Source organism: Carettochelys insculpta, chromosome 12, assembly GCF_033958435.1.
Source record: "Carettochelys insculpta isolate YL-2023 chromosome 12, ASM3395843v1, whole genome shotgun sequence".
Taxonomy (NCBI): Eukaryota; Metazoa; Chordata; order Testudines; family Carettochelyidae; genus Carettochelys; species Carettochelys insculpta.
Window position 1 is genome coordinate 4,647,654 of NC_134148.1, and position 14,509 is coordinate 4,662,162.

A 14,509-nucleotide genomic window follows, 5' to 3' on the forward strand; every position below is an offset into this window, starting at 1 on the left:
AAAATCACAATTATTCCCAGTTTTAATTGGAATGCCCATCTTTGAAAAAGGAAAGAAGGACAATCCAGGGAATTGTAAACTGGTCATCCTCACCTCAGTCCCCAGAAAAATGATGGAGGGGATCCTCAGGGAATCCATTTTTGAGCACTTGGAAGAGGGGAAAGTGATCAAGAGTAGTCAACATGGATTCACCAAGGGCAAGTCATGCCTGACCAATCTGATTAGCTTCTATGATGAGGTAACTGGTCCTGTGGACATGGATGTGATATACCTTGACTTTATAAAGCTTCTGATACATTCTCCCACAACACTCTTCCCATAAGTTAAGGAAGTATGGATTGGATACATGGATTGTAAGATGGACAGGAAGCTGGCTTGATGGATGGGCCCAATGGGTAGTGATGAATGACTCAATATCTGGTTAGAGGTCGGTTTCAAGCGGTTCTGGGACCAGTATCGTTCAACATCTTTATTTATGACCTGGATGAGGGGATGGATTACACCCTCGGCAAATTTGCAGACAACACTAAGCTAGGTGGTCAGCTAGATACATTGGAGGATAGGGATAGGGTCCAGAGTGACCTAGACAAATTGGACGATTGGGCCAAAAGAAATTTGATGAGGTTCAGCTAGAAGTGCAGAGTCCTGCACTTGAGATGGAAAAATCCCAACACTGTTACAGGCTGGGGACCAAGTGGCTAAGTATCAGTGCAGCAGAAAAGGACCTGGGGATTACAGTGGATCAGAGGCTGGATATGAGTCATCCATGTGCCCCTGTAACCAAAAAGGCTAATGGTATATTGCAGTGCGTTAAGAGAAGCATTTCCAGCAGATCTAGAGAAATTATTATTCCCCCTACTCGGCCCCGGTGAGACCACATCTGGAGTATTGAGTCCAGTTTTAGGCCCCCCCAGTACGGAAAGGATGTAAAGGCATTGGAGAGGGTTCAGCAGAAGGCAATGAAAATGATGAAGCGGCTGGATCACATGACCTATGTTGAGAGGCTGAGAGATTTGGGCTTGTTTAATTTGCAGAAAAGGAGAGTGAGGGGTGACTTAATAGCAGCCTTCAGCTTTCTGAAAGGGGGCTCTAAAAAGCATGGAGAGAGGCTGTTCTCAGGGGTGACACATGGCAGAAAAAGGAGCAATGGTCTGAAATTACAGAGGAAGAGGAGTAGGCTGGATATTAGGAAAAACTACTTCACCCAACGGGTGGTGAAGCACTGGAATGCGTTGCCTAAAGAGGCGGTGGAATCTCCAACCCTAGAGGTTTTTACGTCTTGGGGCTGGGATGACTTACTTGGGGTTAATCCTGCTTGAAGCAGGGGGGCTGGACTCAATGATCTCCTGAGGTCCCTTCCAGCCCTAGGATTCTTTGATTCTACAAAAAGTAATCACACAGAATTAAATAGGAAACAGTACCATTCAAGAGGCGTGTGTGGTAGCCTTTACTGTAAAACTTCCTACATTACCACACTCACACCCTTCCTTGCGAATCTGATGGTAAGAGACAAAGGACAAGCCTTGCCTCTTGCAGGTGAAAAGAGTCCAATGGTCCAGGTTTCTTAATGTTTGAGTGAAAGCTGAAAAATTTAGGAGATGCTACAGAATTAGAAAACTAAAAAGCCAGAAAATAAAGACAAAGACAACCCAGGAAAAAATTAACTTAAACCGACACATTGCCCCTCTTATGTGCTAAATCTTCCATGTCCATCTTCCTCAACCACATAACATTGAGATGTTCATTGTTGCATCTGTTATTTCTGGCTCAAACCAGTTTGGTGATTATTTTCAGGTTCTTCGAGGTACCTGTTAAGTTGCCTCCTGATTGTGCTCTGTAAACTGATCTATGCCAAAGGTCACAAATACATGCATGTTAATTTGCTTTAGCTCATAATACAGGATGTGGCCTGTAGGTTCCTTGTATTGCTGCCAAAATACTCTAATACAAAACTTTAACACTGTTATCAATTTTAACAAAACAAACCCATGGAAAGGATGTAAGCAAGCACACTAACCTACAAAAAACATTCAATCGTTATTTAAAACTCCAGTTGATAAGAGAAGTTAACACATCCCTGGGTAAGCTCTTCCAATGATTAATTATTCCCTGTCAAATTCTTTTCTGCTAGGAAGGGCTCATTGCTTACTCATCCTAAGTGGGATTTTCATGCCCCTAGGTTGGAAAGAGATCATTATTCTTTCCTTTCTACATACCAATAACAGCCTTGGTTTGCCTCTGCAACAGCCAGAATAGAAAATGAGCATGTGATGACTCTATCTAACTGCTGCTACAAGCTTATGTATACATCACCTGGTAAAGAAGTGTGATGGAGTCACAAGGTGTGTGTTTTATTAGGAGACTCTGCAAATATCCAAGGGCTGATGGGACAGCAGATTTCCCCTGAGGCTGAGCTTGAATCTCCTGCTTTGCTGTCTCTGCACAGACACAACTAGCTAATGCAATGCTACCCTGACTTTTGCCCATGCCCCATGTTTACCTGTTTGCACCATTTTAATGGGTCAAGAAAACAGATCTGACCTTATAATAGTGACCTCATACAAATATATTAGCGAGTCTCAGAATATTCCAGTGGTCTGGAAAAGGCACCACTTTTTTTCTGCCTTGACCGTCATCAGAGTTCTGACAAAAACCTTAAAAATTTTAACTAATGCACTGTTAACTTCCTGAGTCTGCAGAGCGCTTAATGTTATGGCTGTGAGAAATACTAACTGTCTCGTTCATATCAATGAGTGGCTCAATCTGAAACCTAATGATTATAACACTGATATTTAAACTGTCCACTTTGTCACTGCTGATCATTTTAGCAGAAATATTTATCTAACCTGCTTATCCTAGAATCTTAAACTTTCCCATATGTCTCCCAAGGGTCAGAAAACCTCAGCTGTTTTCTATCCAAGTTCCTCTGTATTATCATTATAAAAATATGCAGCACGTTAAAAACTGAGGGCCTGCTTCAGCATCCACTAAAGTCATTAGAAAGACTCCCATTGATTTTAGTAGGCTTTGGCTTAGGCCCTGAAACTATACAGACAGTAGAAAATAATTGGAATTTATTGCCAAAATAAATAACCAAGGCTCCCACATTGAATGGCTTCTTTATTTTTCACTCAGTGGAAACCTTTATTTTTAAATTTAAATGAAACTGCCACATAATTAGCAGACCCCTTCAGAAGAGACTGTCAGAATACAGAAGCTGTGCCACCAAATTTAGCTCTAGCTTGCTGCAAAGTTTATGATCAACATACTCTATTGACAGACAAGGGAGGTGCTTAGACAGACACCCACAGAATGGGTAGTCTTCTCTCTTCCTGTCACCTACATAGTGGAGGAAGGTTCCCAGAACAGGACTGGGGAGACGGAGAAGGTGAGGAAGAGGAAGGAAGGGAGGGAGGGAGAGAAAGAGAACCTTGGGGATCTATGATTCAAGCACCTCGTGTTGCTAAGATGTGGGTGAGGGCTGGGGGAAGGGACAATTCCTGTATAACATACCTTCCAAACATGCAGCAACGCGTGACCTGAGGTTTCTGCATGACCTCGTCCTATCTCAGCACCACTTTCCTTTGTCTGTTGCTGCTCTTCCACTCTCATTCTCAAACGGAACCTTAATCCTCTTTCAGTTACTGGAACTAAGATGCTTAACTAAGGCCTTTCCCTGCCCCAGGCATGCTAGCTAAACTTACTTTCCATCCCCAGAGGTTTTTAAGTTCCAGCTTGATATAGTCACAGCTGGGATGATTTAGTTGGCATTGATCCTGGTTTAGGCAGGGGGCTGGACTAGGTGACCTCCTGAGATCCCTTCCTGCCCTAGAATTTTGTGATTCTATGATGGACACACAGCTTGCCGCCTTGACAGTTCTAGGTACTTTCAACAACCTTTCCAGATTTTCTGTTACTGCCACCAATCAGCTTAACAATTGTATTTCCAAAAAATCATCTTGCGTGTCCAAATCTCATTGGCTGCCTTGAGCTCTGAAGTGAAGGACTCCCAAAGGATATGAAACATCCAAAAAGTATGAAATTAAGCTATCTAGCAACACAGGCAATATTATGAGTATACTATTTAGCCTATGTTTAAGAAAGAAAGTGTATAGCTTTAAGCAAAATCTTTTCCTCCCCTTTCTTTCTTTTTCAATGAACCACAGTAATTGGGTTGGTTCCCAAAAATGAGAGAACCTTGTTATTTTCCTTTTACTTCACAGCAAAATATACTGTATTTCCTTCCGCTCCCTGCCCCCGCAATGATGACCTCCTGAGGTCCCTTCCAGCCCTAGAATTCTATGACTCAATGGTTACGTCTCATCACTCCTGGTGAATATTGCCATCTGCTGGATTAATTGGTTACTCCAGGCAATAACGGCTACGTCTACACTAGCCAAAAACTTCGAAATGGCCATGCAAATGGCCATTTCGAAGTTTACTAATGAAGTGCCGAAATACATTGTGATGGAGTGGGGGGAGTGCAAATGCGAGACTCAGGCTGGATGTGAGACACAAGCAGAATAGCTCCCAGTGGCTAAGGATGACCCTGGGGCTACAAATGGCAGGTAACACCTCTGCCCCGAACAAAGAGGAGGGAGGAGCCGAGCTGGTTTTTTGAATCGGGGGACGGCAGTTAGAGGCTAGGGGAAGAGAGAGCTCGAAGGCAGCCAGCCTGAGGAGGGGGAAAGCTACACCCCAGAGGGGCACCCCTCAGTGTCTTCTACCCAGGACGGGTTGGAAGGACTGCCTCTGACTGCCGTACTGACACTTCTGTGAGAAACTGGGCATCTGTTGCCTAATAAACCTCCTGTTGTACCTGCTGAGTGAGAGTCACTCCTGCCAGCGGACGGGGTGCGGTGCAGGGGGACCCCTGAACCCCATCACATACATATTCAGCGCCTCATTAGCATGCAGGCAGCCGCGGCACTTCAAAATCCTACGAGCAGATGGGAATAAGGGGACTTCAAAGTAGCCGGGGTCCTTTCGAAAAGGAGCCCTGTTTGGACTAGCCACGTCAATTTCGAAGTGCCACATCTGCCCGCATGCTAATGAGGCGCTGAATATGTATGAATTCATGGCCATTTCGAAGTTTTTGGCTAGTGTAGACACGGCCAACATGTTTTGAAGTAGCAGTGTTAGTTTGTTAGTTTTTAAGCTGCTGCAGGACTCCTTGATTTTTTATAAGGCTGTCATATAAAAAAAAGAGGACACCCCTAAGAGGGAGTGTATCTGTATCAGTATCTACCAACTTGCATTGTATCAATGTGTTTTAACATATCAATAGTACAGGTTAAACCTCTCTCGTCCAGCACCCTCGGGACCTGACTGATGCCAGACGACAGACTCTGCCGGACAATGGGAGGTCACTATTTTCCAGCACATTACCAACACTTCCACTGCTTACTGGACTCTTAGAAGACACTGAGGGGTAAACTACAGCTGAATAACAGCAAAGACCACTGAGAGCCTGGACTGGTGGATGTAAATAAACTTTATGGGACCTCAGGAAACCCGGCCACCCTCATGATAAGCAGCCATCCAGGTAACTAAAATCATGAAGCTCGCTAGACGAGAGTGTTCCGGATTGCAAAGGTTCAACCTGCACATTGATACAATGTCAAAACAAAAAGCAGTCAAGTCGCACTTTAAAGACTAGCAAAACAGTTTATTAGGTGAGCTTTCATGGGACAGACCCACTTCTTCAGACCATAGCCAGACCAGAACAGACTCAATATTTAAGGCACAGAGAACCAAAAACAGTAAGCAAGGAGAAGATATGTGGACAAAGCTGGCAGCGGGCTTATCTTCTCTGGAAATACCATCACTGGACCTAACCAGGTTACTCACAGAATCACAGGCACTTTCTCATGCTCCTCTACTAACATCATATATGCCATCATGTGCCAACAACGCCCAGATGCTTTGTACATTGGACACAGGGTTAATGGGCACAAAACAGACATCAAAACACTCCAGATCCACAAACCAGTTAGTCAACATTTTAATGGAATGGGGCATTCTATTAATGACTTAAAGGCATGTGTGTTACTGAAAAAGAACTTTCGCACCATTCTTCAAATGGAAGCAGCCGAGCTGGCTTTTATATTCAAATTTGGCACATTAACACATGGTTTAAACCGGGACGGGAACTTTCTGAGTCACTATAGGGGCTCGTCTGCATACTTGGCTTAATCTAATTCTTGACCTCCCCCCGCCAGCAACCTCCACTCTCTGATTTGCTCCCCTTGATTATCTTTTTCTGATTTGTCCTCCTTGCTTACTGTTTTTGGTTCTCTGTACCTTAAATATTGAGTCTGTTCTGGTCTGGCTATGGTCTGAAGAAGTGCGTCTGTCCCACGAAAGCTCACCTAATAAACTATTTTGCTAGTCTTTAAAGTGCTACCTGACTGCTTTTTGTTTTGATAGCGTATAGACTAGCACGGCTTCCTCTCTGTTACTATTGATACAACATGAGTTGGTAGAAATTGATAGAGATATACTCCCCCATAGTGATGTCTTATTTTTTGACAGGTCAAATATGCTAAACCTATTTTTATGTTTTAGCGTGTGCAGATACTTCTGTATTTTTATAACTTGCCCTCTTCCATCTCACACTGGCATCCAACTTTTACGTTCCATGTGTCAAGTACTGAGACTAATTAGATTGCACCATGTGAATGATAAATTTGGAGTGTCAGAGAGCATATGGCACTTTTCACTTAGCAAATCTTGTAAATTCGGGTTTCCTGACATCAACATTTTAAAATCCGTTGTCCTGAAATGACCACGGACAAAGCTGGTTCCCATCATGTCTAGTGTGAGATCAGCAAAAGTATCAGGTAGTCTCTGACTGTAAGAATTTATGAGTTCTTTATTACTGATAAAGAGAATAGAGACAGAAAAAAGGCCCCCCCCCACCCCCGCCAATTTTCAGACCCCCAGGACCTGCATCTAGAATCAGCTTTAAACTTCTCACTGACTCAATCTGATCTCCACGAAGAGAAAATAAAAAGGAAACAGGAAGGTGTCATTTTTACAGTAACTTCTTGCCACAGGAGCATTAAGTTACTCACCCCAGGAATCTCCAGCAATTTTGAGACAAGAATGGGCAACTTCAGGGCAGCCACACTTCCAGTAACACCCACCAGGACACGATACTTCTTTTGTAGTGTAGGCAGGCTGTTCTGTGGGGCAGGCAGTGGCTCTGAAAGGATCGCGGGCTCCATTATGCACCGCTGTGACAATCAAAACTACAAACAAGAAGAAATAGCCTTCACTAGCCTTCCTTCCAAACTCTGAGCTAGATTTCCCCAATGATACATGTGCAAAGAATAGTAACAGAGAAAGCCGTGCTAGTCCATATACTATCAAAACAAAAAAGCAGTAAAGTAGCACTTTAAAGACTAACAAAATAATTTATTAGGAGAGCTTTCGTGGGACAGACCCACTTCTTCAGACAATAGCCATACCAGAACAGAGTCTGTCCTGATATGGCTATGGTCTGAAGAAGTGGGTCTGTCCCACGAAAGCTCTCCTAATAAATTATTTTGTTAGTCTTTAAAGTGCTAGTTTACTGCTTTTTTGTTTTGATGTGCAAAGAAGTTAATGATTTGCTTCCCTACATAGAACGTCAATAAGAGGCCTCAAAACACTCTTCATTTCAGAACAATGTCAAATTTAAAACATATTAAGTACTAGCAGATTTACCCTTTGTTGCTCTGGTCCTTAACTGAATTTCTATATTTTGTTTTTTTGTTTTTTTTTTTAATAAAAGGAAAATGGACCTGCTTGTACATATTAAATGACTGTATTTTTAAAAAGTGTTATTTTATGAAGTTGATTTTTATTTTGGATTTCTTAAAAAGGGGGTTATTGAAATTTGTTTAATTTGTTAGTAATTTTTTAAAATGGGAATTCCATCCAGTGTATTCTTCCTTCATCCCCAAAAGCTCTTATTTGCTCTGTTTTAACATAAAAAGGCCTAGCGTAAATTTGGTTTCCAATAACATTTGCCTAGTTTTTAAACCTTAAGCACTGATTTAGCTGTGCCAAAACACAGCACTGCTCCAATTTTTTTCTGTTTTCTCTCTTTTCCATAAGGTTTATTTAGAAGCCTGCAAAAACTCTCAGATAAAGTCTATCCAGAAACACACTGTGGCTTCAGGGCTGACAGGTCAACAATGGACGTGATTTTCTCACTTCGACAACTACAGGAAAAATGCAGAGAACAAGGCAAGCCGTTATCCATAGCATTTGTAGCCTTAACAAAGGTGTTTGACACAGTTAGTAGATCAGGACTATACAGAGTATTAACCAAGACCGGCTGCTCACTGACCCTACTCAAGCTCGTAACATCCTTTCACGAAAACACGAAAGCACCAGTGAAATATGATGGGGCTACATCGCAACCGTTTGCAACGAACAGCAGAATCAAGCAAGGGTGTGTTCTTGCCCCTACCCTCTTTGGTATATTCTTCTCAGTTCTACTAAATTGTGCATTTCAAAACTCACGCAGGAATGTATTTCTCCACACAACATTTGATGGCTCTCTCAACAACCTGGCAAGACTCAAGGCCAAAGCTAAGGTCAAGAAAGTCCTCATTAAGGAACTCCTCTTGGCAGATGATGCAGCTCTCATCACTCATAGTGAAGATGCGCTACAATCACTGATGGATTCTCTATCCAAAGCCTGCAAATTGTTTTCCCTTGACATAAGCATGAAGAAAACTGTTGTATGCACTCAAGGTACATCTCAGCGACCCAATGTCATTCTGGATAACAGCTCATTAGATGTGGTTCAACACTTCTGTTACATTGGATCTACTGTCACCACAAACCTATCCATGGACGAAGAACTGAAAATCAGAACTGGGAAGGCAGCTACGATTTTTAGCAGACTTATGAAACAAGCATGGAACAATCATAAGCTGACAGTGAAAACAAAGATACTAATCTACCAGGCATGCGTACTGAGTATCCTGCTATATGGTTCTAAGGCATGGACCACCTACTTGAACCAGGATTAAAAACTGAACAGCTTCCATCTTTGCTGCCTCTGGAGGATTACAAATATCAGCTGGCACGATAAAGTTTCAAATGCAGATGTCCTGTCAAGATCTGGCATATCCAGCCTCATAGTGATCCTCAACAGCAGAAGACTCTGACGGCTTGGTCACGTGAGAAGAATGGGTGACCAACATCTTCCCAAAGAAATCCTCTTCGGTGAACTGTCATGTGGGTTGAAAACAAGGGGAAGACCAAAGCTAAGATTCAAGAACACATGAAAAAACGCCAGGAAAAAGTTTGACATCGATCCAAAATCCTGGGAATCTACATTACCAGATCGAAATACCTGGTGACGATCGCTCTGACAGGACACATCATCCTTCAATACTACATGTGCAAGCCATGCAAAAGAACTTCGTCTTAGAAAGAAAAACTCTCAAGACTCCAGAATTTGCAAACAGACTGACATGTGGTTATTGCAATCAGCCATGCAAATCCAATATTGGACAGATAACTCACGAGAAAAGCTGCAGACTCCAACACTGCCCATAGATCCGCACTGCCACTACCACCCACCGTTTCTCAAGATGAAAAGGAACGAAATAGTAGTAGTATTTAGAAGCAATCCTGTTCCAGCTTCACTCTATTTTTCTGGCTCGTTTCGGTTCAGTCTCTTTCAAGAATTGCTCTGTTATTGCAATTTTGATGATTGTGCTTGATTTGGTGATTCTGTCTCTTTTCTGTTTGGTTTTATGAGAAGCAGTCCCATTGCAGGCACATCCTGTTTTCCTGGTACAAATACTGATGTTGCTTTATGATAAGAGGAAGCTGCATAACAAATTTGGTGGTCTCTATCTCCTACCATTTAAGAGAAGTTCTTGATCAAACAGACAAGCTCTCTAAAATATATACTTGACTATGGGTCAAAGCATTATCTAAAAGGGACTGCTTCTGATCAAGGATTTATATGAACGATGGCTGACATTCTGAATGACATCAGAAATTTGCTGCTACAGCAAGAGCTAAAGAGTTAGTTCTATAGTGTGGGATACCTTGGATCCACATGATCTCTGGATTGGGCATGCAGGGACACATATAACCCACACTCACCAGTGGGGTACGTTCACAAAATGGAACCCTGATTCACCTCAAATGGAAATAAATTGGATTTTTTTCCACATCTGGAATAGCTCAAAAAGTGAGTGAGCTAGCAAATACTTACAGGATACCAGGAGGTAAAACAGGTGTCTGTGAGGTAAAACTTCAACATCTTTAGAGAAATCCCATATTCTTGTCAATTAACAGAGAGGCACAATGGAAGAGATCCCGTCCAGTGTTATTAAGGCAAGCAAAATTATCAGCATTACCGAAAAGTGGGTGGTCTGATTTAGTATCACAGTTTCCTGCTCTGCTGCGCTGAAACGGGACTCAATGTAACCAGCTAAATGGCTGGATCCCTCCTGCTGGCCATTAAACCAAATACATTGAGTTAATTTCAAAACAGCAAGGCAGGGACTGGGAGCCAGAAGAGTGAGCAGCAGCGGGAACTGCAAATGGCTCCTTAAAGAGCCACATGTGGCTGAAGCTGCCCAACTGGCAATCCTTAAGAAAATCTAATGGCAACCCATGTTTAGGTCCTGACACATAGGTTGGGAATCTCTACGTCAGGTCAAATATGTCTGGCACCCCCAATTTGGGAGGCCAACAGCAGAAAGTCTCCCGTCAACTTCCCTTGCTCCCTGGTGGAGTACTAGGGTGACAGAGATACCACTGGGGGTCACCTCAGCGGGTCCTTACTGGGGTGTGGTCTGCACCGGGGGAGAAAGACAACCTAAGATACGCAACTCCAGCTCGAGTCAATTGACCTTAGGTTGCCCTTCACCGCCCTCGGAGAGGTTAACGGGAGAAACTCTCCCATCGACTCCCCTTACCTCCCTCCGCTGCAGGGGACGCCCTGACCATTGGAGTTACTGCGTCTCCACCGGAGGGGCTGAAGCGAACCTCGGGCGCGTCAATCTTCCCGTAAGCAGGGACGTGCCCCAGACCCCTGACAGGGAACCCCAGGAGGCCGGTCTCCAGACGGCGGCTCTGGGGGGTCGGTGAAGACAAGTCTTCACCCCCCCCACACAACTTCTGACCAGCAGGCGAGGGGCGCTGCTCTCACCCCGCCAGGCCCAGCAGGGGAGGGGCCCATGAAGCGGGAGTGGGGCGGGGACGCCCGAGGCCCTAAGGAGGCCAATTGGGTGACACTGGCCATAGAGGGGGGCGTGGGGTGGGGCAGGGCGCGTGGGGCGGGGGGGGGAATGTCACCCTACGGCGCGCGCGTGGCAGGCGGACGCGGGACGAGGCAGAGGGCGAATGGCCGCGCGCCACCGGCCCGCCCAGCCCCCGGGCGGCCCCCATCACACCCCCCGAGCCCTCCCCGGCGCTCACCCCCGCGCTCCCGGAAGCGCCGCCTGCGCCGGAAGCGCCTGTGCGAGCGGAGCATTGTGGGAGATGTAGTTCTCGCCTTCAGCCGGCCACTCCTGTCCCCGTCGCCTCCGCTCGGGGCAGCCGCGGGGCCGGGCGGCCGGGGCCGCGTGGGTGGCGTTTGTACCCCCCCGGCGCCGGGCTGTCAGGCGCCCCCATCCTGCCCCGCGCAGGCCGCATCCTGCCCTGGGGCTGCGGGGTGCCGTGGGGCAGCCCCAGCGCTGGAGGGGAGGGTCGCGGCGTCCCGTCGCCTGCCCTCGCGGCACGACCCCGCCCCAGCCCCAGCCCCAGCCCCGATCGCTGTGTCTCCAGCCCCTTCTCAGCCGTCCCCGCGACCGCCGCCGAAACCAAACGCCGACGGTAGCCAGGCCCCGCGCCGCCCGGGCCGGGCCCCGAAAAAAGCCACCGCGAGGGCTGGGACCGTGGCCGGACCCACCAAGCCGCCCTTGGAAATGATGGACCCACCAAGCCGCCCTTGGAAATGATGGACCCACCAAGCCGCCCTTGGAAATGATGGACGTCGAAGTAGTGGTGGCTGGAGCGCCAGGCCCCTTTGAAAGGCCAAGCCCTGGGGCAACTGTCCCCTGCACCGTTGGCAGGCCTGGCAGCGCCAGAGGGTCCCGTCCTGTCTGCAGATGGTGGGGGCTGGACCCTGTCTTCCACGAACGGGGAAATGATCCAGGAATGTTTGAGGGCCTGATGCCGTAGCACCTTCCGGTTCTGTCACAGAGCTGAGCTCAGCATCCGCGGGGGAGTCGTGCCCTCCGGAGCCTTGCAACTAAGGGCCACTTCTGCGCCAGCAGGGTGGGTGGCAACGGAGCAGGCAGCTGAGAGGTGGCTCAAGTACGGAGCTATCTAGCAGTGCCTGGAAGGACTGTGCAGGGCGCAATTCAAGAGACTCATCAGAGGCTACAGGGGAACTGGCTTCCTCCATCACCAACCTTCTGGTGGTTGCAGAGAGGCGATTTGGTGATGAAGGCTCATAAGCAATGTTGGTTAGAACTTGTTCCCAACCAAAATTCTGGACCACAGCATCCCTAAACTTTGGGTGCAGATCCAAATTTCCTCACTTTCCCCCTGCCAGGGGATGTGGGGTGGGAGGAAATCTCACTGGCACACAGCCAAAGTAATCATCCCTATGCAGACCTCAGTACAGGAAGCAAGAATGAGGTCAATATGCATGATTTAGAGTATTTTACAAAGCAGCCCACAGTTATTCCAGTATTACTGGCATCTTTTCAGGATCAGACACAGCAAACAAAACTCATTAGCTTCCCCAGGTGTAACATGGAGACAGCTCATGGTCCGCCTCAGACTCAAATGTGTAGTCATGCATTTGAGCAGTACCTAGGGTCAATCCTGACATATCCATAAGTATGAATGCAATTCAAATAATGGAAATAATAATGGGAAATGTGCCCATTTTGTCCAGATACATGAACTGTTACCATGATATTGAAAGATTCAGTTCACGCTCCCAAGCCCATAGAGATCTAGCACATGACACACATCTTTGAGCAGCAATCCTTTGCCAAGGTTCAGCATCATTCACCTCTCATAGATGGGCAGTGTCTGCTCCTCCAGGAAGCTCTTTTTTCTGTTGTTTGTCCTGGAGCAGACCGACCATGGAAACAAGGATTCACCGGCTCTGAAGTTGGAAAAATTGAGAACCTTAGTTACAACACAGTAGCCCCTTGTTCTCTGCTTCCCAATCACCCCAATTGCATCCAACTCACCCTAAAAATAGTGTGATAAATAAACTCTCTATATTTTTTCAGAGCGTGCGCCTCTGTTAGTCCATTTGTTCAGGAACTCTTAAATGGTGAGAGAGAGGACCACCAAATTTAGTATGCGGCTTCCACTTATCACAACTTAAACCAAGGTCAGGGTTTAGTTGTTCCAGGAAAATGGGGTGTGCCTGGGATTCAGTTGTTTGCCATAACGCATAAAGGGAGGGATTTGAGAGCAGGGATAGTTACGCTTTGCAATGACCGCTGAAGGCAGTTATAGTGCAGAGTGACCACAGGAGGACAGCTGCACCAGGTAAGGGAGTGGCCAGCTGGTGTTGGGGTCTCCGTGTTGCCAGCCACCAACTCATGTAAGAGGCCACTACAGTGGGCTAATTACAATCCATGGTAAATGCTAGTCATAATAAATATGGAATAATAGTAAATTGTAAATTCCAGTATAGTCATAATGAAAACAAAGTGAATGCTAATAATAAAATACAGACTTGTGTGGAATGTTAATAGACACCAGAGCAGCTGCATGGGTAAGTCTCTGACCTGGAGATGTTGAAACTCTCTGTTCCCGTGCAGGACAGGAGCCTGGGCTCCCTCTCATTTTTCCCAGCAATGTGCGGAATCAATTGTATTATGTGCAGCAGTGGATGTGTGGATATAAACCACTAGTACAAGCACTTGCTGGTGGCTGTGGATGCTCTGCTGCTCAAGTGGGCAGCATTTGAATCCCTCCTGGGTGGCTGCCCAAGTGCTCAGCTTCCTGGAAACACTGGACATGGGCTGCCACGGTGGGGTTTTAGCACTGGTGCGATCTCTTGCAGGACCGGGGAAGAAAGAAAATCAAATCCAGACTGCAGGACTCTGGACCTCTCACCTTCCACTTACAGGTTTGTGCACTGGGTTTAAAGAGACAGGAGACTGTCTCGCCCTAGAAACAGGCTCCTTTGTAGCTGCATTGGATCTTTGAGGGGTGATGAGCCCGTATTCTTAAGGGGATCAACTGATTATGGCTAAGGTCTAAAATGATTCACGTGCACCACGGGTTCCCCCTCACCTGGGCATGTGTGGCTCTGCTAGGGGCAGGATCCCTGTCCAAAGGGCCTGTGAACCAGGCTGTGATGGGTGGCAAACCATCCACCCAGACAAAAATGTCACAGTCTGCTGTTCTCCCCAGATGGGGCCCATCCCAGACCATTGTGCCCCTGGCCCTCCAGTCTTGGGTGTGCAGTCCTGGAGTGGACAAGATTCCCAGCACAACTCAATCCAAAGATGCTGGGAGACTCAGGCTT

At 46.3% G+C, this 14,509-nt stretch overlaps 1 protein-coding gene across 9 annotated transcripts in view; it reads right to left on the minus strand.

Moving 5' to 3' along the window:
* PPCDC (phosphopantothenoylcysteine decarboxylase) overlaps positions 1–14,509 on the minus strand; it is a 67,501-nt gene that overhangs the window by 28,837 nt on the left and 24,155 nt on the right. Inside the window, exons 2-3 of one of the 9 annotated variants that reach the window (XM_075007352.1) lie at positions 13,031–13,126; positions 7,077–7,253 (exon numbers count right to left, since the gene is read on the minus strand). In XM_075007352.1, coding sequence (XP_074863453.1) covers positions 7,077–7,229 — 153 coding nt within the window. In that variant the 5' untranslated portion in view covers positions 7,230–7,253; positions 13,031–13,126. The other 8 variants (XM_075007357.1, XM_075007356.1, XM_075007355.1 and 5 more) reach the window with 8 other exon arrangements.